The sequence below is a fragment of the Chenopodium quinoa genome, unplaced genomic scaffold (genome assembly GCF_001683475.1).
Source record: "Chenopodium quinoa cultivar QQ74 unplaced genomic scaffold, ASM168347v1, whole genome shotgun sequence".
NCBI classification, from domain to species: domain Eukaryota; kingdom Viridiplantae; phylum Streptophyta; class Magnoliopsida; order Caryophyllales; family Amaranthaceae; genus Chenopodium; species Chenopodium quinoa.
Window position 1 is genome coordinate 3,547,351 of NW_018745281.1, and position 21,811 is coordinate 3,569,161.

General features: G+C 34.7%; 1 protein-coding gene across 2 annotated transcripts; it reads left to right on the forward strand.

The window, feature by feature from the left end:
* The first annotated feature begins 8,225 nt into the window (after window positions 1–8,225).
* Window positions 8,226–21,346, forward strand: LOC110711606 (DEAD-box ATP-dependent RNA helicase 10-like). 2 transcript variants are annotated; one of them, XM_021890013.1, is made up of 15 exons: window positions 8,226–8,427; window positions 9,371–9,432; window positions 10,736–10,890; window positions 11,123–11,252; window positions 11,698–11,767; window positions 11,975–12,037; window positions 12,382–12,456; window positions 16,703–16,822; window positions 17,065–17,106; window positions 17,196–17,270; window positions 19,566–19,709; window positions 19,857–19,994; window positions 20,261–20,372; window positions 20,447–20,535; window positions 21,023–21,346. In XM_021890013.1, exons 3-15 carry the CDS (start codon window positions 10,752–10,754, stop codon window positions 21,149–21,151), a joined length of 1,326 nt encoding a protein of 441 aa, XP_021745705.1. In that variant the 5' UTR covers window positions 8,226–8,427; window positions 9,371–9,432; window positions 10,736–10,751; the 3' UTR covers window positions 21,152–21,346. The 2 variants fall into 2 exon arrangements, with proteins under 2 accessions (XP_021745705.1, XP_021745706.1); XM_021890014.1 differs by having other exon boundaries at window positions 8,226–8,407.
* Window positions 21,347–21,811: the final 465 nt, after the last annotated feature.

Genomic DNA, 21,811 nt, shown 5'->3' on the forward strand with positions numbered 1-21,811 from the left:
AATATCCTGTGTCCACACCTAGGGTACGTGTCCACACCTAGGGTACGTGTCACGGTCCGAGAGTTTGGGCCCCGACACATGCGGCGCGCTCTAGCCTTTTTTCGGCAAGAACGCTAGCCTTGTGCGGAAGAGGGGCTTGTGAGCATGAAGCAACACAAGTGAGGAATCAAATTTTAGGAACACTCACGATTATTTGGGCGACGGAGTGCGGGTGGTCGGGGCTTGTGACGACCGATACTTCAAGGCAGGCACAACCGGATCTGAACCACGAGTTCTTAGTGCATCAAGTTGGTGTGGAGGGGAGCTATTATGCAAGTAAGACACAATATCTATAAAGGTCTATCAACAAACAAGCGTAAAAGCAAGGCAACACTTGGTACAAGGCTTAAGATTTCATTCAATCATTCACCCTCTAAAGAGCTTTAAAAGGAATACATGGAGAATCCCTAGTGAACAGTGAACTGACAATAATGGAATAATGGAACATTAGGCCTAGAAAGCATAAACTAAACCCTAGAAAAGCATTCAAGGGGCATCTAATCATCAAAAGGAGTCAGATTCTAACAGTACGCCATCCATCACAACTACAAGGATCTCAACTAAATACTTAGTAAGACAAAACTAAATAAGCCATGAGATTGCAATATTCAATTAAAGTTCGGTCAACAAGTTTATAACCGTGGACTCATAAACTGCCTAACAAAATAATCCAATCAAGCGACCGTGATGCAAAACCAAAACTTTTTTAAAAAAATAAGGAAAAAAAAGACCTAAAGTCCTTTGAGCATGGATTCAAAATAAAGCATAAAGGCATACATGACCTACCAACTCAAGAAGGAAATGTGAGTCCTGTGAATACAATTCTTCTGAGAGATAATGAAGTGCTCGCCCCAAACGGGCATGTTGTTTCTTCAACAAACTACTCTCCGTATCAGAGATATTAGGGTCCAATGCAAATTAATCCCGCCTAATTGATTCAACAACAAGAGCAGCCTTCTCTATGTCTTGTTCAGCCAGGTGATGTGATACATTATTTTTAAAATACTGCACTTCTGAGCCACCCATGGTCACGGATGCATCCGTATCATTTTTATGCAGGTCAAGTATTTTAGCAGGAGAAGAGGTCTTTTCAGGTGAACACTGGGCAAGTTTAATCTCTTTCACATCAGAACCCTTGTTTGTCAGTGATGGAACTTTAGTTAGTATCAAGGACTTGTAATCAGTTATTGGACAAACTGAATGGTGATCATGGATCCACCCAACTATACCCAATGAGAAACCAATTTCATGCAGCTTAAGACACTCCACATGTCCTTTACACTGAATCAATATAGCTGAAGCAACATCTTTGACCAAAGACTGCATTCCAGAAAGTAATACATCAGCTGCAAAACAGCGAAATTCTGAAGGCAAGAAAGCTAGACAATCAATGAAAATTCTTGATGCAAGGGACACATCACAATTGATCCCACTCAAATTCTTGACAAGATTCACACTAGAATGACAATTAACTGATTCATTCTCTCTCGGTATGTTCGCACTCCTATGCCCATTACTAAAATCCATGTTTTGCAAAAAATCTGCCATGACAACTTCAAATCCTTGCCGTGCCTGACATTTTAAAAGGGACAAGGGCACATGTCTTTTTCCGCCAGACAACACAAACAATGAAAAGACATAAAAAGCCTTCCACATTAACCTCTGAATGCAACCATTCCAGAAGAGGCCCTAGTGAAGGAGCATATACAAGATCCCAATGCAACCATGAGTTTAGATCTGCCAAATATGGTGTTTTAAGTAATATGTCAATGGCATTTCTTGATGTAACTGATCCAAATTTACCATCAACCCGCTCCATGTCTGCTATCAGCACCAGCAGAATCAACATACTTAGATGTGCCTGACAATGTTGCAGAGAAAATAACACAATTGGAAGAAACATTGTCTCTCTGCTTCCCTACCAATTCTAGGAGCTCTTGTGTACTACAACTTTCGTTAATTCTGAAACTGATGAGAGGAAATTGCCGAATAAGCAGTTCAGATACTTTATCCTTGGTTACAACGCCTTCCTCCCAGAGGCTGCTTGAGGCTTGAGACAATAACGTAACCAATTGTTGTTGAATCATAGTAACCTCCAACAACTGGGATTCATGTACCTCCCCTCTCACAAAATTCAGGAGTGCTTTAGGGAGTAAAGAAGAATTTCTTTCTAAGAATGAAAAGAAATCTCCATGACCAAGTAACTTGAATTCTTTAACTGAAAACTTCTCACTCAACCAAACTTCACAACGAAAAAGTTGCTTTATAAACATGAGCAATCTATTCACAAGTGAACTTCCATCAGATAACACAGTACTTTCAACAAGATAATCTGAGGCTTTTCGGACAATATCTTCCAAATTAACACCTGAAAATGAAGGAAATGTCCGTCGATCAAGTGTAATTACTAATTGTAATTAGGACAAATATGGAGATAAACTATAATCGGTTATTTTAGGTAATCATAATGTTTTGCTAGAAACCAACTATGATTTGTGAACTAATGCGATTAGTTTACTGCTAATAATAATCCGGTCCTATGAGGTCACACATATGAGTATATGATTGAATAAATATGCATGAATAGGCATTAATGCCCAAGAGATGCGATTATGTGAAGAGATGCAATTACGTGAAGAGTTGCGATGGTCTATTATAAATATGACTAAGTGACTTTAATGAATTATGACATCTTTCATTAATCAAAACTTCACTCACATAAACTCCAACTGATGTGTATTTTGACGGTTTATATTTGATGGAAGGATTTGAGTGATTTTAATGGTGGAAATTTGAAAGATAGTCTTAGAAGGCAACGACTTCTAAGTTTGATTTTAGGAGTAACGATCCCAAAACCCTAGTTAACAACTAGTTTGAACCTTAACAAAGTTCTCTTCAAGCAAAAGCTCAATAATCTCAAATTATAATTCATAAAACATCCTCCTAAAATAATTGACATACAACTAGTATATATAGGAAAAATAAATCTATCCTACTTGCCCTGCAAGCAAACTAAATAAAAAGCCCTAATAATTAATTAATGAACCAAGAGAGCCCACTAATTAATTAACACAACTTTGGAAGCCCAAGGCCCCATAACTACTACTAAGAAAATAATAAAAACATTATTAAAAACTCACTTGTAAAACCCCTACTTTAAGAGTAAGGTAAAACCAAGAGAGTACCTAAATAAAGAAAAATAATAGTTATAAGGAAGGGGACTCGATTCACATCATTCCCTCCCTCTTAAAAAACAACTTGCCCTCAAGTTTCGTTCGGAAGACAAGGTACCAAGTCACTAGCCCTCATAGTAGCGCAAATTCCCGCTCCAAGAAGTACTTGAAAAGTATCATAATTCTCCCTATGCACAATCTTGAAAGGTCCTTCCTCTAATGGTTCATTCTTACCTCTAGAATTATTAAAGATTTTTTGAGCATTTAAAGATAAGAAAACATACTCACCAATCTCAAAAGGGTGTTGGTTTCTCAATGACAACATATTAGCCCTTCTTTCCTTTTTGTTAAGTTTAGGCATAATCAACAACTCTCTAGCAGGAGCTTGAATAGGTGGCGCCTTAGGGGGTAAAGGATGTAATTGGACTCTCTTATCCCCAACCTTCACTGAATAAACATTTGTAACACCATTAAATAACACCCCTCGATCATATTGCCAAGGACGACCCAAGAGTATAGAACAAGCAGTCATAGGTAAAATATCACACCATACACTATCAGAATATGAACCCATGGAAAAGTTCACCAAAGCTTGCCTTTTAACTTGTAGTCCATCTCCATCATGTAACCAATTAAGCTTGTAAGGAGTAGGATGGTCCCTAGTAGAAAGATTCATAGTGTCAACCAACTTAGTAGATGCAACATTGGTGCACGATCCCGTATCTATAATCAACGAGCAACTCCTATCACCCACTTTGCATATAGTATGGAACAAATTTTCCCTTTGCTCATGTGTAGTAGGAGGAACAAAATTAGCATGCAAAACTCTCCTTAAGATACCGATATGGTGATGTTCAGGTTCAGGAGTAATCTTTTCTTGACCCTCAAACTCTTCAAAATCAAACTCTTCCTCTGTATTGAGCAAACATGTACTCTCCTTCTCTTTCTCTTCATGGTCAAGATAAGCCAACAACATTCTATGTTCCTTCTTGGATACCGTCACTTTGTTACCACAATCTCTAGCAATGTGTCCCATGCCTTGACACTTGAAACAAACTTTTTTCGCCAATGCAGCTTGTTCGGGAGTAACAACAATCATCTTCCCTTCATTGTTTGAATTGTTAGAGTTGATATTCGAACCCTCACCATTAAAGAATGACTTCCTCTCCTTGAAATAAGAAATTTTCTTTTCTTTCTCCTGTTTCTCAAATCTCTCTGCCAACCTTAAGACATCATCAAAGAACACATAATTTGATGTTTCCACCTTGTGAGAAATCGAAGGTGTTAACCCTTTTATGTATCGTCCAATCTTCATCTCCTCTTTTTCCTGCAAATCACAAAGCATGCACAATTTCTCAAACTCTTTAGTGTATTCAGCGACACTAAGATTCTTTTGTTCAAGATGATTCAACTTCAAGAATTGATCTTGGATAAATTCCCGTGGTAGGAACCGTTTCCTTAATTGTCTCTTCAACTCGTTCCAAGTATTAATTCGTGGCTCATCTTCTCTCAATCTCTTGGCACGTAAATTCTCAAACCATAGAGAAGCATATCTCGTCAGTTTTAGGTTTGCAACCTTGTAGGCTTTTTGCTCATCAAAACCTTTATAATCAAAGACCTTTTCCATCTGACGAACCCAATCTAAAAAGTCTTCGGCATCCCCATCACCTGTAAATTCCGGAAGTTCCAACAACTTCAAATCTCGATCATTGTCAATTGGAAAATTTCTCATGATTCCCCTAGGTTGTTCGTTGTTGATTATTCTTCCTTCCCCAATCACTTGAGTAGACAAAGTTTCAACCCTTTGATTGGTTTGAGCAATTTCTTGTGTACTCTTCTCAATTTTCTCATTCATTCGTTCAAGACTCGCATTAAAATTTCTCATCATATCAACAAGCATAATATCAAGATCTTCCTTTGTTAAAGTACTCATGATGTCGAAATAATTTTCAGCAAATTATTCCTCCGTATTTTAAGACAAAAACCTCAAATTAGTCTAACAAAACCTTTATAATAATTTGGACAAGGAATAACAACTCTCGCGCAACACTCTAATTTTGTATTAGCAGGGGATTCTTTTTTTTTTTTTAAATAATTCATCAATACCTAAAATTTATTTGTGTGTATCTGTGTACCGAAATATGAATGCACAAAAGTATTAGTTGCACTATCTCCACCAACTTGATGATTTGCAGCAAGTAAATCAAGAAATTAATATGCACTAAGAGACAAATTCACCAACTAAAACTCTAGAATTACGTACCTCTAGTACTACGTAATGCTTACTTCCAGATTCGAAGACAAAGTACACTACCGTAATCTAATTGCAAATCACCCGTAATACTTGAAAAGCAACCAAAAATTGTTCTAATTACCAAGATCGTGTAAGTCGTGAGGGCTCACAAACCTAAGCTCTTGATACCAATTTGATGTGTATTTTGACGGTTTATATTTGATGGAAGGATTTGAGTGATTTTAATGGTGGAAATTTGAAAGATAGTCTTAGAAGGCAACGACTTCTAAGTTTGATTTTAGGAGTAACGATCCCAAAACCCTAGTTAACAACTAGTTTGAACCTTAACAAAGTTCTCTTCAAGCAAAAGCTCAATAATCTCAAATTATAATTCATAAAACATCCTCCTAAAATAATTGACATACAACTAGTATATATAGGAAAAATAAATCTATCCTACTTGCCCTGCAAGCAAACTAAATAAAAAGCCCTAATAATTAATTAATGAACCAAGAGAGCCCACTAATTAATTAACACAACTTTGGAAGCCCAAGGCCCCATAACTACTACTAAGAAAATAATAAAAACATTATTAAAAACTCACTTGTAAAACCCCTACTTTAAGAGTAAGGTAAAACCAAGAGAGTACCTAAATAAAGAAAAATAATAGTTATAAGGAAGGGGACTCGATTCACATCACCAACAAAAGCAATAAGGAATTGTTCCTTATTTCGTACTAGCATACGTGGAGATTCATTCATTACTCGTGGACCAACATTAGAGGAACGGCAATTGACGTTCTAAAGATCTCTAATTAACCGGAAGAACTACCCTCTTGCCTTGTGAAAATTACGCATCAAAGGTATAATATTTTAATCTTATGATTCATATTATTATATGCATGAGATCCTGTTTTAGGTGCTAAGAAACTGTTTCTTGAAATTCCGCTAAGTGCATCTAATATGTTCCTACAGAAAATTGGAGAAGGTATTACATACGAATAATGGCAAGAAAATAATATGGATTTCACAAAACAAAAAAGGGAGTCAAGGACGCAGCTAGAAGAATTCATCATAGGAGCTTGCGACCCAATTACATTTAGAAGAAAACAAGAAAAAGCTAATGACAGAGAACGATAATTTCAGAATCAGAACATAACACAGAGCATGCTGTGCTTTATTACAAAATGTCTTAAAAAGAAGACATGTTGGACTATAGCATCTTCCTCATAGACTTGGCTCAAGGCATTCTAAAAAGGGAGTTGATATTAATTTCTTGATAAAAATGAAATACATATGTTCCTTTAAATAAGCTAATGATAAAACAAACAAAGCTAAATATTAGGAAACCACTACTCACCTAACTACCCTCTAAATAGTAGCAATGAATGTAAACAAAACAAGACTTAGACTAAGTAAAACTCCCCACATTACTTAGACTAAGTAAAACTCCCCACACTACTTACCTAATTCATGTATAATAATAATGCCATAAACAGAGGAAGTACTAATACTAAGTGGGTAAACATGCCCTCTGATTTACTCCACTGACCTACTGATTTTATTAGTAATGTTCATAAACTATAGGAACTAACTTTGAATCATCAATTTTAAACGACTCGTAAGAAGCTAAATTGCAATAGTAGAATATGTTTATTATTTTTTTTTAATAAAAAATTACGATTTTTTTTAAAAAAGTAATGAAAAAACGCCGTCTGAGACAACGTTTGTAATAAAACTTACTTTGGAAAAAAATCCAAAGAACGGCTCAATGGTTGCTCGCCAATTTGATTAATTTATGATGATATTAACATTCTATGTGAGAGTTTTTAATGCTTCTATTTCTTCTCATATTAGAAGGACAAGAATTACGACATCTTGTAGCAAGATTATGGGTGAGCAAACCGGGTACCCGGTCAAAATTTTAGGATCCGGACCCGAAATTGGTTGGGACCGGGTCCTAAAATTTGGAACCGGAATTGGAACCAGTACAACCGGGTCCTAAAATTTAGGAATTGGAATTGGTTCCACCGGGTACCGGTTCCGATTCCGGGTACCCACTTATATATATAAGTGTTGAAATATAATCCAAATTATAATACTTTTTTGGTTTATTTTTACTTTTGGCGTTTAATACTTATATTTTTATATACATTAAGCTATTTTAATTATATTAATATTAATATTTTTTTTTATTAGCATATTTTTGTTTTTTAAAATATATTTTGTACAATATATGTTGGGTAACCGGTTAGAGTAGGGTTTTGTTTGATAGTGGGTTGAGAGTTTTATAAGCAATTGGGCTTGGAAATTAAAATGGGCTGTAACTCTTTAAAATCTTTAAAACACAAACAATCTACATACTATATCATATATTACCGGGTACCAGGTACAAAATTTTAGAATTTGGAACCGGAACCGGTTACAACCGGATCCGAAATTTTGGACCTGGTCCCGGAACCGGTGGGACCAGTTCTGGGTCTGGACCCGACGGGTCCTAACCTATAATCCCCCATATTTTTCTTAAGTAAATAATAATTATATATTTTTATGAATACAAATATTTTATAATAATTTTATACTTGCATAAATATTTTCTTTTTTTTTAAAAGATTTGACAAGCATAAAAACGATAACTTATATTTCAATAGCATTTTACTCACTTTGGGCCATGACTACCATTCTAACTCCAAAAAAAAAAAAAAAAAAAACAAACCCTTAAGCCCATATTCCCATTTTAATTAAGTAAACTTCTTATTTCCCCTCCCAAAACCCTCACATAAATTGATTTCAGTGTTTTTTTTTTCCTCGCTTCCTCTCTACATTCACGACATTCACACAAAAAAAAAAAATTAAAAAAAATTAAAAATTCTGCTGCCTTCGTTGCTGCTGCTGCCCCACTGCCGCCTGCCTCAGCCGGAGTTTCCACCTGCTGCCACCGTTGCCCAGCCACCGGACCACCGGTCCATTGTCCTTCTCTCTTGTATTGTTTTATTGTTAAAGTTTTAATCTTTATTTTAATCTTGAATTTAAATTGTTGTTATTATGATTTAATCATGTAAATAGATTTGGGAAAGGTTGTAAATTTATGAGTTTTATGATGTTTAAATTATGAAATTGATTTTCAGATTTATTTAGTTAAGTTTAAATGTTTATTTTCATGATTTTAGGGTTTAATAACGTGTTGCTAAAGTTATTCAATTTAAGCATGATTTTGTTGTGATTTTACTACGAATATGATGATGTTTAATTCAACAGCTTCATATTTTTTCGTAACTAATTTCTGAATTTCCGTTCGTAAAATTTCTTAATCACGTTTTAATCGCATTTTGACTGTAACTCGTCTGATTTTCGCAAAAAAATAGTGTTTTTCGTGTGTAAATGATGTTCTAATCAAAACTGAGCACCGCCCTCTCAATTCAGCTTCTAAGTATGGTTTTCGTGCAGTTTTTTATTTTTATCGAAGGTTTAATTGAGTTTTTATGAAACTAATTAAATTATAATTATATATTTCAAGTTTAGATTGTTGTATTCATACACTTTACTATTAAACTAAATTTTCAGATTTTAATCTTAGTTTAAATAGCTTTAAATCATGGTTTTACAATGGATTTTCAAGTTCTCAACATACTAACGTACTATATAATGATTGTTTCAAGTGAAAATGTTTGCGAGATTGTTTTACATGCTTAAAACAAATTTTCAGATTTATAACATCACTTTAAAGTTGCTGAAATTTTTGCTATAAGCCATATTTTTATGATTTTAGCATATAAACTCATAGTTCAAGTACTAAATTATTAACTTTGGCTATTAGGAATAATTTAAGAACATTATTTCAATAATTTAAAAGATTTTAAAATAGTTTAGTATTGCTGTAATATATGTTGCTTGGGTATTAATTGAGCTATTGTTGTTCTGTCTAGGAGAGGACTTCGTAGAGGGTGACTTCTAGTCTTAAAGTGGCCAATCAATTTGTGTACTCAAGGTACGTACAAGTATACGAAGAACCTTGACTTTAGAAGCATGTTTAAGGACTTGGAAAAGACCTAGAATCATGTTAGGAGACTTGTGGATTGGTTGAAATTGTTTGGTAATAAGTTGATTGTTGATAAATGTAATGATTGCTTTAATTCATGTATGAGAAATTGCATTGATGTTTCCTATTGAGCATTATTTATGCAATATTTTGCAAAGAGAGCTTAGAAACAAAGCTACAAGTATATATATATGGAATGAATTGTTTTAACTACTTATCAAATTGTATTGAATTGGAATGAGTAAAGAAAGAGTTAAAGTCTAATCAGACATGTGGATATGAGGTGTCTTATGCACTTGAGGTGTTTATACACCGAGATAGTTAAAGGATTCAATAATAAATGTTACTTGTCACTAATAAATTAAGAATTTAACAAGAAACTTGAATGATTTGAATGATTGATGTATGGCTGGTTGTGTTGTTTTGCAATTGAGTCAACACCAAGTTTAAACTGGTAAATCACGTAAAGTGCAAGAAGGATGAGCAATAAAACTCTGGATTCGTGCACATCTAGAGTAATGACAAACAGGGGTTTGGGGTTCACGGGGTATTAGTCGTACACTTTTCAGAGGCCGTCTGATCTACGAGTCTCTTGTTTTAAATTCTTTTAAAATTATAATGAGTTAGATGAGATCTCATACTAGCTATGGCCACAGAGTCGCGCCCGTCTGCCATTGGATGTTTATTAATGTCTTCCGAAAGGAGGCATAGGGTTTTCTTTATTAATGTTCTGGAATAGAGCACGGGGGGACAACCTGGTCTATTGCTTAATCCAAATCAAATTAATGAAGTGATCAATGCTATCTAGAGAAAACTTCGTAATAAGTAATAATTGAGTCAGGTGTTCGAGTCGATGATTATATTGTGAATGTATGAAATGCTTGTTAGTATCATGCTAAGGCTTTTTATTATATTCGTAGCTTGTATGTACTCAGCGTTGCTGATTGCGTGCTTTTTTGTGTTTCTCTTGGTCATGGCCTTCGCCTTCCATGACCCTGTAATGATCCAATTCTTACACTTGTAATATTGAGGAGCAGATTAATTACAGGTTTCTGCTTAATCTGACTTGCATCAGGGTGATGAGATTTGAGTGGAGCGTTGTTTAACATTTAGCCTATTTCATATCATAGATTGAATTTTTATTTTGGTGCTGAATTCATTTACTCCCTATTTTACTGGATTTTGAATAAGGGCGTTTTCTTCCCTAATAATTGTCAATTATTTGCTGTTGCGAATTCTCTTCTGTTTGCAGTTTGCCATTAACAAAAATGGAGGAAGATAACCGAGAAGAAGTGAAATCATTCAAAGACCTAAATATTTGCGATCTTTTAGTTGAAGCTTGTGACAAATTAGGATGGACTGCTCCTACTAAAATTCAAGCTGATTCCATTCCTCATGCTCTTGCAGGTTTTTTTTACTTGTTTTGAATTCCTGTTAATTTATCATAATTATATGATTAATTGTTTGAATTCTGTTAATTTATCATAATTATCCTATTAATTGTTTGAGCTTCTGTTAATTGATTAATTGTTTGAGTTTCTGTTAATTGATTAATTGTTTGAGTTTCTGTTAATTTAATTAAAGTATCTGTTTAATTCTTATAATTTTTGTTGATTTACAATTGTTGATTTTCGAATAGGCAAGGATATAATTGGACTTGCTCAAACTGGGTCTGGTAAAACTGGGGCTTTTGCATTGCCAATAATTCAGGCTTTACTGGAAGCCAAATCACCTCAGCCATTCTTCGGTTGCGTGCTTTTGCCCACTCGGTGAGCTTTTGGCTATTGGAGTTGTCGATTTTTGGTTTAATGCTTGAGTGTTTAATTGTTGAGTTCCCTTTAGTTTGTCTTATTACCAACTGTTTCGTTATGTCGTTTCTGCAAAATTGCACGTTCATGTTTGATAGTATATGTCGTTACTGTCAATTTGAGTAACTTACATCTTCTGTCATAAGACTACGTAAACTTGATCCAGTATATACTCCACTATCTAAGGAAGCCTTGAGGAGTCATTGCAGTAGTTATTGTTTCTATATGTTTCATTTTTACTAGTATGTGTTTATGACAAAGGCTATGTTTGTTTTCTGTTAGGATATCTAACACCGGGAATTTTGGCCCTAGTTTGTTCTCGCTCAGTAATGCATTTCCATTGGATGAGCTTATGATGGCTCTAGAATTATCCTTTTGCTTATTTTTGGCTGTTTTGTTACACTAGGGAGCTTGCAATCCAAATTGCCGAACAATTTGAAGCGTTAGGAGCTAGCATTGGATTAAGAACAGCAGTGGTAAGTTTTTTTAATGAGCTGATTGCTTTCATGCCTTTGTGTGCAATACTGCTCTACTTCTCGGAGCTATATTTGTTTTTCACATTTTAATATTAGATGAATGACTGAAAGTAGTTGCCTTTTTCTTAGTGAGTTATATGATATTTTTATTTTTAAATTTTTATAAAGCAAGTACCATGATTGCTGACTGTGTTATATCTTTTATAGCTTGTTGGGGGAGTGGACATGAACCAGCAACAGATTGCTCTTGCAAGACGGCCTCACATTGTAGTACGTGATCATTCACTTTTGTTTATTTATTTGTTTATTGTAATACTTGATTTGAGTGGTTCTAAGGATTTTGAATAAATTATTGTATAAATGAAACTTTCCTTTCTTATGAATCTAATGTTATAGGTGCTACATTACCAGTAACTAGTGGAGTATACCTGTGCATATTGCATGTAGAACTTATGTGGAAGTTATACAAGTATATACAAGTATATAAGTGTGTGTGTCTGTGCATTTAAAAATTATGTAGAGGTGTTTAGAAGCATCCTTAAATGTGATACTGTCCTGGGTTAGTTTTTCTTGCTGTTATGTCTTCTTTATCCTTTATTATTACTTTTCTATAGGTAGGAACACCTGGACGCCTTATGGATCATTTGACAAATACCAAGGGGTTTTCACTTCGTCCCTTGAAATATCTGGTATTTTTCGCTGCTAATATTTCCTATGTTTCTTTCTTTGGAATGCTGTATTCATTGTTCTCTTTAATTTTTTTGTTTGTGTAATTCCTGCTTAGCTGAATGACTTTGGTTTTATCAGGTGTTGTACTTTCACATGTAACATATACAACAATGAATCAGTATAAGTTTGTTTTAATTAGTAAACAGAATTTAGAGCCTTAAATATAAGGTGAAGATAATGGGCTTCTGTTTCGTAAATGTAATTCTAGTTTATCCGTATTGGCCTTTAAGACAGAACCTCAGTCATTTACAAGTTGATTGCAGAAAACCACACCAAACTGGGCCGCTAGATTTATTAAACTGCCTGTACAAATTTTTTCTTTCCTTATGTCTTAATATCTATCTAATATTCTAATCAAACATTTAGGAGTTTCCTTTTTCTTTTTTTTTTTTTGATTTTTTCTTATTGACTGCTAGGGTTATCTCTGAAGTGAATGGTCATATCTACCGTCATTAAAAAGGGTTTTCCCACTCAATTTTCAAAATATTTTTAGCTCATATTTGAGATAGGGGATGTTAAGGCTATGGTACAAAATGTTGGGCTTCTAAGGAGCACAATAAAAAGATGGAGGTTACAAAAATGAGCATGTTAAGGTGGGTGTGTCGAAACACTCTAAGGGATAGAATCAAGAATGATGTTAATCGCAAGAAAGTAGGTGTGACAGGCATTGTAGACAAACTAAGGGAAAATCGTTTGGTTGGTTTGGGCATGTAAGACGGAGACCCGAGGGTGCACCAGTGCAAAGAGTGGAATAGTGGGACCATGGAGGGGTTAAACGAGGGAGAGGGGGACAAAAATGACTTGGTTAGAAGGAGTTAAGAAGGATATGAAGTATATGGTTGCTTAAGGATGAGGTTTTGGATCGTAAGGGTGGGAGGAGGAAGATTTTGTGGATGACCACACGGAATAATCAAATTTGGTTCATGTAGCCTACCCAACTCATGGGATTAAGGCTTTGATTGATTGATTGATTGATTTGAGATAGAGGATGTGCAAAATACTTCTAAACAATCTGTCTTGTGGATAGCTTACTAGGGGATAAGTTGCAGCTCTGTGTTATTGTTTTTGCATTCAGGTTGCTTAAAGGCTTAAGTACTATCTGTTGTTAGGTGACTAATTGGTGCTTTAGACTTCTAGAGTATACTTAAAGTTTCCTTATTTGATTCAGTTTTTGCTTAATGTAACCGTGCTTGGACGGGTTTAAATGTACAGTTCCAAGGCGCCTAAATGGTACTTTAGACCCATGTTTTAACTTTTAAAAATGGTATACATTTTTTTTTGGGGGCCCAGGGTAAGGGGGGATAAGAAGTTGCATGGGTAAGTCAGCAGGGCATCAACCTAAATTAGCGTGGAGATAGCGGGGCATACAATTATGATGTTCTCAAGCTATAAGATAACTTAAGATAATTTCAACTTTAATAAGGATTAATTAATGGCGATTCAAATCAGGCGCTTGTCATATTAAAAAGCATCAATAAAATAATACAAAAGCTTAACATGAACAAATCAAGCGTTCATAACCCACCCCCAAACACCTAATGCAAGAAAAAGAGTGGAGCAAAACCAAATGAAAATAGATTTTTTTTTTTTTTAAAATTACTCCTATGGGGTGTTTGTTTTGTACAAAGAAAAGGGAAAGGAAACAAGAAAAGGATGGAACTATGGAAGAAGAAAGGAAGAAGTACGTGTCTAAGTGTCTGACTAGGCTACTAGGCTATTATGTGAGTGTTTTTCATGAAAAGTTCAATAATGAAGGGTTGATGCGTCCTAGCCGTGTTTGAGTGTCGAGTAGCTAACATGGGTGTAATATGAAGAGTCTAAGTAAGGATGTTTCCCTTTCTCATTTTTGAAACCCCCAAAACAATTGCCCCTAGTCTCCCTTAAACAAAGCTGGACAAGGCAACCTGGTTCTGCTGGATCTTTCCTTGTTTTGTTTCCACCTTTGCCCTTCTCTAAAATATTAATTTGATATTCTATTGATTTTTAGTCAAAAATACATTCTAAAACCAAGACAATAGAAATCATGCTTTACATATTTTACTAAGAAGAAATGCGTGGGGTGTTGACCAAAAAGTTTGTTAAGGATACTCTATGGATTGATGCAAAAAGTAAGTTGGGTGTTTGTAAAGAAACAAAGAGTTTTTCCTTGGATTTAAGTATTGAGTCTTCAAGATGTTTCACGGGATATACCACATTGTGTGGATCGAAAGCAACCTTCTATGCTAAATCCTTTTTTTTCCACTGCCAAATTTTATGTTAAGTATAGTTGATAAAAAAAGCCATGTCGATCTCAAGCTGGCTTAACTTGACTAGACTTGGACTCTTGGAGACAAATTCAAGCTTATTTCCATTAATTACTCACTTTGAGCTTGAGCTCTTAAAGCTACTTGAATACTACTTCTGGCTACAACATTCCTACTGTTGTATTTGGCTTTAATTTTTACTTTGAGAAGTATTTGGTGATATCTATTCTAATTATCTAGTTTGAAGCTCAGAACTCCTTTACTCCCATAAGATACTTTCCTGAACTTACATTGGAACTAATTTTAGAGGACATTTGGAATATTTTTTTTTGTTCTTCTGGTTTTATTGATTCAAAAGAAGGAAAAAAAAAAAAAAAAAAAAACTTTGACCCCCCATCCCCCTCCAAATGGTGTAATATTATTTGTTTAACAAAGACTCTTCAGATGTACTCTTGACAGAGTATTTTTAAAGGCAGGATTGGTGATGACATGGTGTTGCCCATCTATTAGCTTCTAAATGTATAGTTGTCAACGTTAGAAAAAAAAAGTTAAAAGTTTAGAACTTTGAATCCTTGACATTTGAAATTATGTTTAAGCTTTCTGGAATGTTAGATTGTGGAGATATCAAGTCTATTGCAACAAGAAAAAAGTTCATGTCTGAGTATATAAATGATCAATACAAGAAAGTGAAAATAGTTTGTAGTCATTTTGTAAAGAATTTGGTGCTGTGGTCAAATGCATTTTTGTTTTTTTAATTTTATATTTATTATTTTTTTTTTCCTATTGGTTGGAGATGAAAGATTCTTCCCATTGATTCTAAGAAATATAAAATGGGAACCAAGAGTTGTTGAATTTGTAGGCGGGTATAATATGTAAATCGCAATTTACACCTTTACCTTATTCTAGAAACGGCATCAGTTTGCTTGAGAATCTTGTTGATCCGTGGCAAAGGATAATTGTTTCTTTTTTAATTTTGTAGCTCATAAGTATGTACTTATTTTCTAGGTGCTAGTTCCATTTATGTACATGTCTTTTTATACTTGTAGGTTTCTTTGCTAGTTGATTTTTCTACTAATACAACAACAAAGCCTTAGTCCCAAAATGATTTGGGGTCGGCCAACATGAATCGTCATAAGAAATCATACGATATAAAGAAAGGGACATAACAAGATAATCATTTAAAAGGGTTTGAAAAAGGTGAGTAAAGTGAGCAAAAGAAAGAGCATCCATAAAAATAAAGGGAGTTTTAAAAGAAAACCAAAGTATTGAGAAGAATAAACTTGAAGAAAGTTTTAAAGTAGTGGTTAAAAGTTAAAACGCTGGAGTAAAAAATGGAAAGGTTTGAGAGAAATTTTCAAAAGGAAAACAATAAAGTTCATAAAGCATTAGTGGGATAAAATAATAAAATTAAATACAAAAATAAATTTAGAAAGTATATATATAAGCACGACACGTCGTTGACGTGAATTTTCTCCTTCCACACCGCCCTATCTAACACTATATTTCCCTCAATCCCCAAAACACTCATGTCACTCTCAATCACCCTTCTCTAAGTTTTCTTAGGTCTTCCTCTACCTCTCGCTCTCCCAACACTTTGCAAATTTTCATGCCTCTTTACGAAGTGTCACTTGGTTTCCTCCTTGCATGGCCAAACCATCTTAAGTGATTCTCCTTCATCTTGTACTCAATCTATGTGACCCCTACTTTCTTCCTAATTATCTCATTTCTCAACCGATTCTTTCTTGTATGGCCACACATTCATAGCATGCATCTCCGCTACATTCATCTTATGCACATGGCAATCCTTTACGACCCAAAGCAGGCCTTATTGCCGTTCGGTAGAATTTTCCCTTTAATCTATGGGGTATGCCAGGATCACATAAAAAACCTGTCGCACTCTTACATTTCAACCAACCCGCTTTGATCTTATGAGCTACTAATAATTACTTTAATTAATGTGCAGGTATTGGATGAGGCTGATAGATTGTTGAATCAGGACTTTGAAAAAGCACTTGATGACATTTTAAAAGTTATTCCTGTTGAGAGAAGGACTTACTTGTTTTCTGCCACTATGACCAAAAAGGTTAGCATGTAATATGATTGTTTCTGATCTTTTCCCATTCTGTGTGAAGCTTTCATTTATGACATTAATCTACTTTTGTTCATCACAAGTTTTTCCAGATAGTTGACATGGCTTTGACCTGTTTTGTTTTCTCCTTCTCTTTGGGTATTTGTAGCTAGTATCTTTTAAAAAAATTGTATTAGCTATTGAAGCTGATATTTTCCGATAAGAAGAGGGGTATATTTAATTTATTTTCTTTGCAGGTCAAGAAGCTCCAAAGGGCTTGTTTAAGGAACCCAGTGAAGGTAAGGTTTCGATGTGCTGTGTCATATTTCCTCTCTTTTAACTTATATGTTTCTTCTATTTTCCCTATTGATATATTTATCTCTTCCAGATCGAGTCAGACTCAAAATATTCTACAGTTGACACTTTGAAGCAGCTATATCTTTTTATTGCTGATAAATACAAGGTTTGTTCCTCTACATGGTTCCTCTTATTGCTGTGTTCGGACCCTGTGTTATGAATGTAGTTTCTGACACTGATATTAGTGAAATACCTTGTTGGCTTGTTGCTGTGACTTTTACCATCTATGATTGGAAAATTTGATTTTCACGGTGTCTTAGTGTGATATGTTGATCTATATTATTAGGTGAAAGAATAAAATTGAGGAAGAATTGCCTGAGAAAAAAATGGAAGACTTGAATTAGTTTTATAGCCAGCGTGAAGAATTGTGGATATCGCGATTTATGTAATCATGATTTTTGCTTCATCTTTAAATTGTTTATAATTATTTTTCGGAGATACTGTACTATTGCATAATTATAGGCGCAAACTATAAACAAAGAGGGTTTTTCCTCTACAACAATCTACAAGTTCAAACGTGAGAAACCCTAGACGTATGCTGATTCAACTTAGGCCTAAGAACTCCAGTACAATACTAAGCATCAGTAGAAGGGGAAGGGGCACTTCAGGCAGTTGCATTATGATTCGGTTATTAGTGACTTGAATAATATGCTAGCTGGGTAGCTAGAGGAAAAGCTCTCTAAATATAGCAGATTAGAGAGAGGGAGGGCATGTTGATATTGATGAAGTTAGCTTTTAGATTGTTAATTGGGAATTTGGGAGAGAATCAAGCATCTTAAATGCTTGAACATCCTTTAATATTGTTGTTTTCCAGATTTTATCAATCAAACTTCATCTTCTTTCTTATTCTCACATTTAGTCTCTAAATAAATACCAAGGTTTTATCCTTTGTTCCGGGAAAAAATAAAAAAATCATGCCCCAGTTAGCCCTTCGTCGTAGGGAAGGCAACTCCTATATTTAGTTGCCTATTTCTATTGTTGAAAATCACCACCCTTCATTTTGACGTTTTGTTGTTCCCTGGTGCCTGGTCACACCCAAACTCTTTTGAGTCCTTCATCTCAATCTAGCATGTTTTTTTTTTTTTTTTTTTTTTTTTTTCATGCCGTTCCTTTAGCCTTGTCCTCTTTGGTTTGAGATTTGAGAATGCTTATCCATTAGGCCTGCCTTCATGTTCCATTTTTTAAGTTTATCAAAAGCCTTTACCAATACTCATACCCAAGCCTAACAATGGTTATAAAATGAAAGTAGGACTATAAAAGTCTTGGGAGGCACAAATGCTTTCTCAAGTCAATGGGAAAAAAAATTTATTCACTTGACTGTAATAATACAAAAAAACTGAAGTGGCTTTTGCAATACCAGTGTGAAAAGTTCCCAAATTTTTTATTCCAATTCAGTGATTTGCTCAGGAATTATTTTTTTCTTAGATAGATGTTTCAGCTTTAGATTTCCTATGCTTAATTTGTTGGTGACGGTTGTGCTTTGCTTACAAGTATTCTAAATTTCAGGTGTATCATGTTGATGCATTCTATTTTGTGTACTTCTGGCTAGTTATCTGTGTTCTCTTGTATGTTGTGATGTTCTATTCACAATTGATTTTAAACTGAAGCTATAGATAGATACGATATAAAATCATTTTGCTGCTTTGTGGACTTGAGATCCCATTTGTATGTCTTCTTTGATTCTTTCACTTTTCCTTATAATTATGTTTTACTCATTTATTGGAGCGCTAAGCCGCAGAGCATTAATAAGATTTCAGTGTGTATACTGATATGAAACTTGATGCTCCTTGGATAATTTTCAGGATAATAATATTTTAACCCCTCTGAATCTCTTGTGAGACAGCATTTAACTCTGAATTTACTTCTGAGTTCAATTCTCAATATTATAGCAAAAAGCTATGCACCCAAACTCAATTCTTATTGTCCATCTTCTAATTAGTGTTGTTATCTTTACTAATAAGTTATAACCGAATAATATATCCTCCTTACCCCAACTAGGAATAGGAAACAACGAAGTTTTGGAGCCTAACTAAACTTAGAGCCCAAGCTAAGCTGCCTAATTAGCTTAGTTAATGAACCCGATCAGCCCAAATAACTAGCTAACACAAACCAGAACCATTAGGCCAAGCAAAGTATTAAAGGATAAACACAAGTAACAAGTCTTTCCATTCCCTTCTACAAGGCACTTTGAAAGTGTGGAAACAAGATGAGACTTCCCGTTATGATCCAAACCAAAACCCATAGTATCTATCATGATAAACACATGCTTGTAGGATATTGCAACATCAACCACCGTACTAACATATATGCTCTCGGACTTTGTAGTCTTTTTTAGTGATATATCATATTATTTGAGATTTCTATGAAGTTTTATTCTTTGCTGTACTTTCATATTTCTCAGGATTACTATTTTGTATATATATTGACGGATACACCTGGAAGCACTATGGTTTTCACTCGTACATGTGATGCAACTAATCTGCTAGCACTCATGCTTCGTAACCTTGGTTTTAGGGCTGTTCCCATCAATGGGCACATGTCTCAGGTTTGCTTTCATATATCACCATACATTTTTTCTGACATTTTTTTTACACATTTTATATATGAAGCCTAATATGTAGATTGTTGACCTTCTAGTTGAATCTTATTGTGTATGTGCTTGATTCTGAAATAACCTTGCCTTGTTTGGTAGGCAAAACGACTCGGGGCGCTGAACAAGTTCAAATCTGGCGATTGCAATATCCTCATTTGCACTGATGTAGCTAGTAGAGGGCTCGATATTCCTTCGGTGGATATGGTGATAAATTATGAAATTCCCAGTGACCCTAAGGTCAGTTTTTGCTGCTCCTGCAGATTAGCTAGTCATCTGAGAACTTGGTTTGCTTATTGCTTCCAATGTATACTGGATGAAAACATTTCATTTGTTCCCTAAGTGAAACTGTGAAAGTGCTTACTGACAGTGAGCAAAGTTCAATTTGAAGTAATACAGAGAGGACAAGTTGTTCTTGTGCTTAAGGCATGTGTTGTGAGTCTTGTGACCGTGGTTAAGTTAGTATGCTTCCATTGTATTCATTTGACATGTCATTATGGTTTCAGAATTACATACATCGGGTAGGGAGAACAGCTCGTGCTGGAAGGTCAGGGGTAGCCATCTCATTAGTAAATCAGTATGAGGTTGAGGATTATATCCGGATAGAGAAGTTGATAGGTGAGCAGCATTTCGTGTTCATGATAGAATTGATTTGTTTTCTTTGAGCCCTTCATTTATTATCTGAGATACAGGCAAAAAGTTACCGAAACATCCAGCTGAGGAAGCCGAAGCACTGGTCCTGTCTGAACGTGTTAATGAGGCAAAAAGGATATCATATATGGTATATTAGCTTAAAATCTATTGTGTTCTTATGAGTTAGGTTTACAGTTTCCTTTGTGATTTAGATTATTCTCTGTTTGCCTTCTTGTTTGTGTCAAGCTAGAATAAATCTAACATAATACATTTTTGATCTTCTGATTACATTGACTTTAATGAGTTTGTGACTAGGTTGAATTTACATTCATGGTCCCTGTACATTGCCTGCTGCCTTGTATACTCGTTGACTTTATTTTGTTAGATGTGGTGTTTGACCTTCTGTGAACCTTGCTATTGGCATAAGCAAAAGATCCTTCTGTAGCATTGCTATGCTCCATCTTGATGCTTAAATTGGTTTTATGCTCTGAATGGATCTTTAATACGTACTACATATCTTGTGGCTTCTTGTCTAGCGTGGTCTACATTAAATTCAGGATTTTTTACAATTACTTTTAACAAGTCTACATTAAGTTCAGGTTGGTGTTTTTAATATTGTGCTTTTGCATCCACAGAAAATAAAGGAATCTGGCGGGAAGAATAAAAGAAAAGGCAGGGGAGATGATGATGGAGAGGAATTTGAAAAATACACGAGCAAAGGCAACAAAGGCGGTGGTAAAACATTCAAGAAGTCGAGGAGATGATGCTTTTTACTTGCATAGACAAACATGAAGTATTAAAGTAGGGTTTACAATGATTTTGTTAGATACACTCTTCCAGGATAATATTTATTTAGTTTCTTTTTTCTGCCTATTTATTGAACACTATTGCTGAGATATGCGACTAATACAAGCATGCTTATCGTACATCTATAAGAAAAGTCTATCTGCATCTTGTTGTCCATGGAGTTGCGTTCTCTTTGTTTTTATTTGTCTAACTCTCTAAAATTTCTCAGTTATTGGAGGCTAGTTAGCTCTACTTCAAGCTTGCTAACTCAACTCCCATCAGTCTAATCAGGTTCTTACCGAGTCGTTTCAATGGATAAGTTTAATTTAACTCATTTGACTTTTTTGTAGATAAAATAAACTTTAGGCAAAACCCGAAAAAATAAGTTTTCAAAGACGAATTATGATCTACTTTTTGAACTCAAACTCGACCTTTTGAGTGTAAAAAAAGAAAAATACATTGAATTTTGATAAGTTGGTTAAGTCCATTAAAAACACAAATTACATGATATTCGATAATGTATACCAGGTTTGCAATTATGTATCTAATATTCGATAATGTCCCGAATTATGGGAACCGTCTTTGCAATTTTTTTCCAGATCCAAAAAAGTCCATAATTGTCCAAAATTGAAGGCTAT

Coding starts and splice junctions, on each gene's coding strand:
- LOC110711606 (XM_021890013.1), top strand. CDS start 10,752: ATGGAGGAAGATAACCGAGAAGAAGTGAAATCATTCAAAGACCTAAAT. Junction 20,373..20,446: donor CCGGATAGAGAAGTTGATAG/GTGAGCAGCATT, acceptor TCTGAGATACAG/GCAAAAAGTTACCGAAACAT. Junction 20,536..21,022: donor CAAAAAGGATATCATATATG/GTATATTAGCTT, acceptor TTGCATCCACAG/AAAATAAAGGAATCTGGCGG.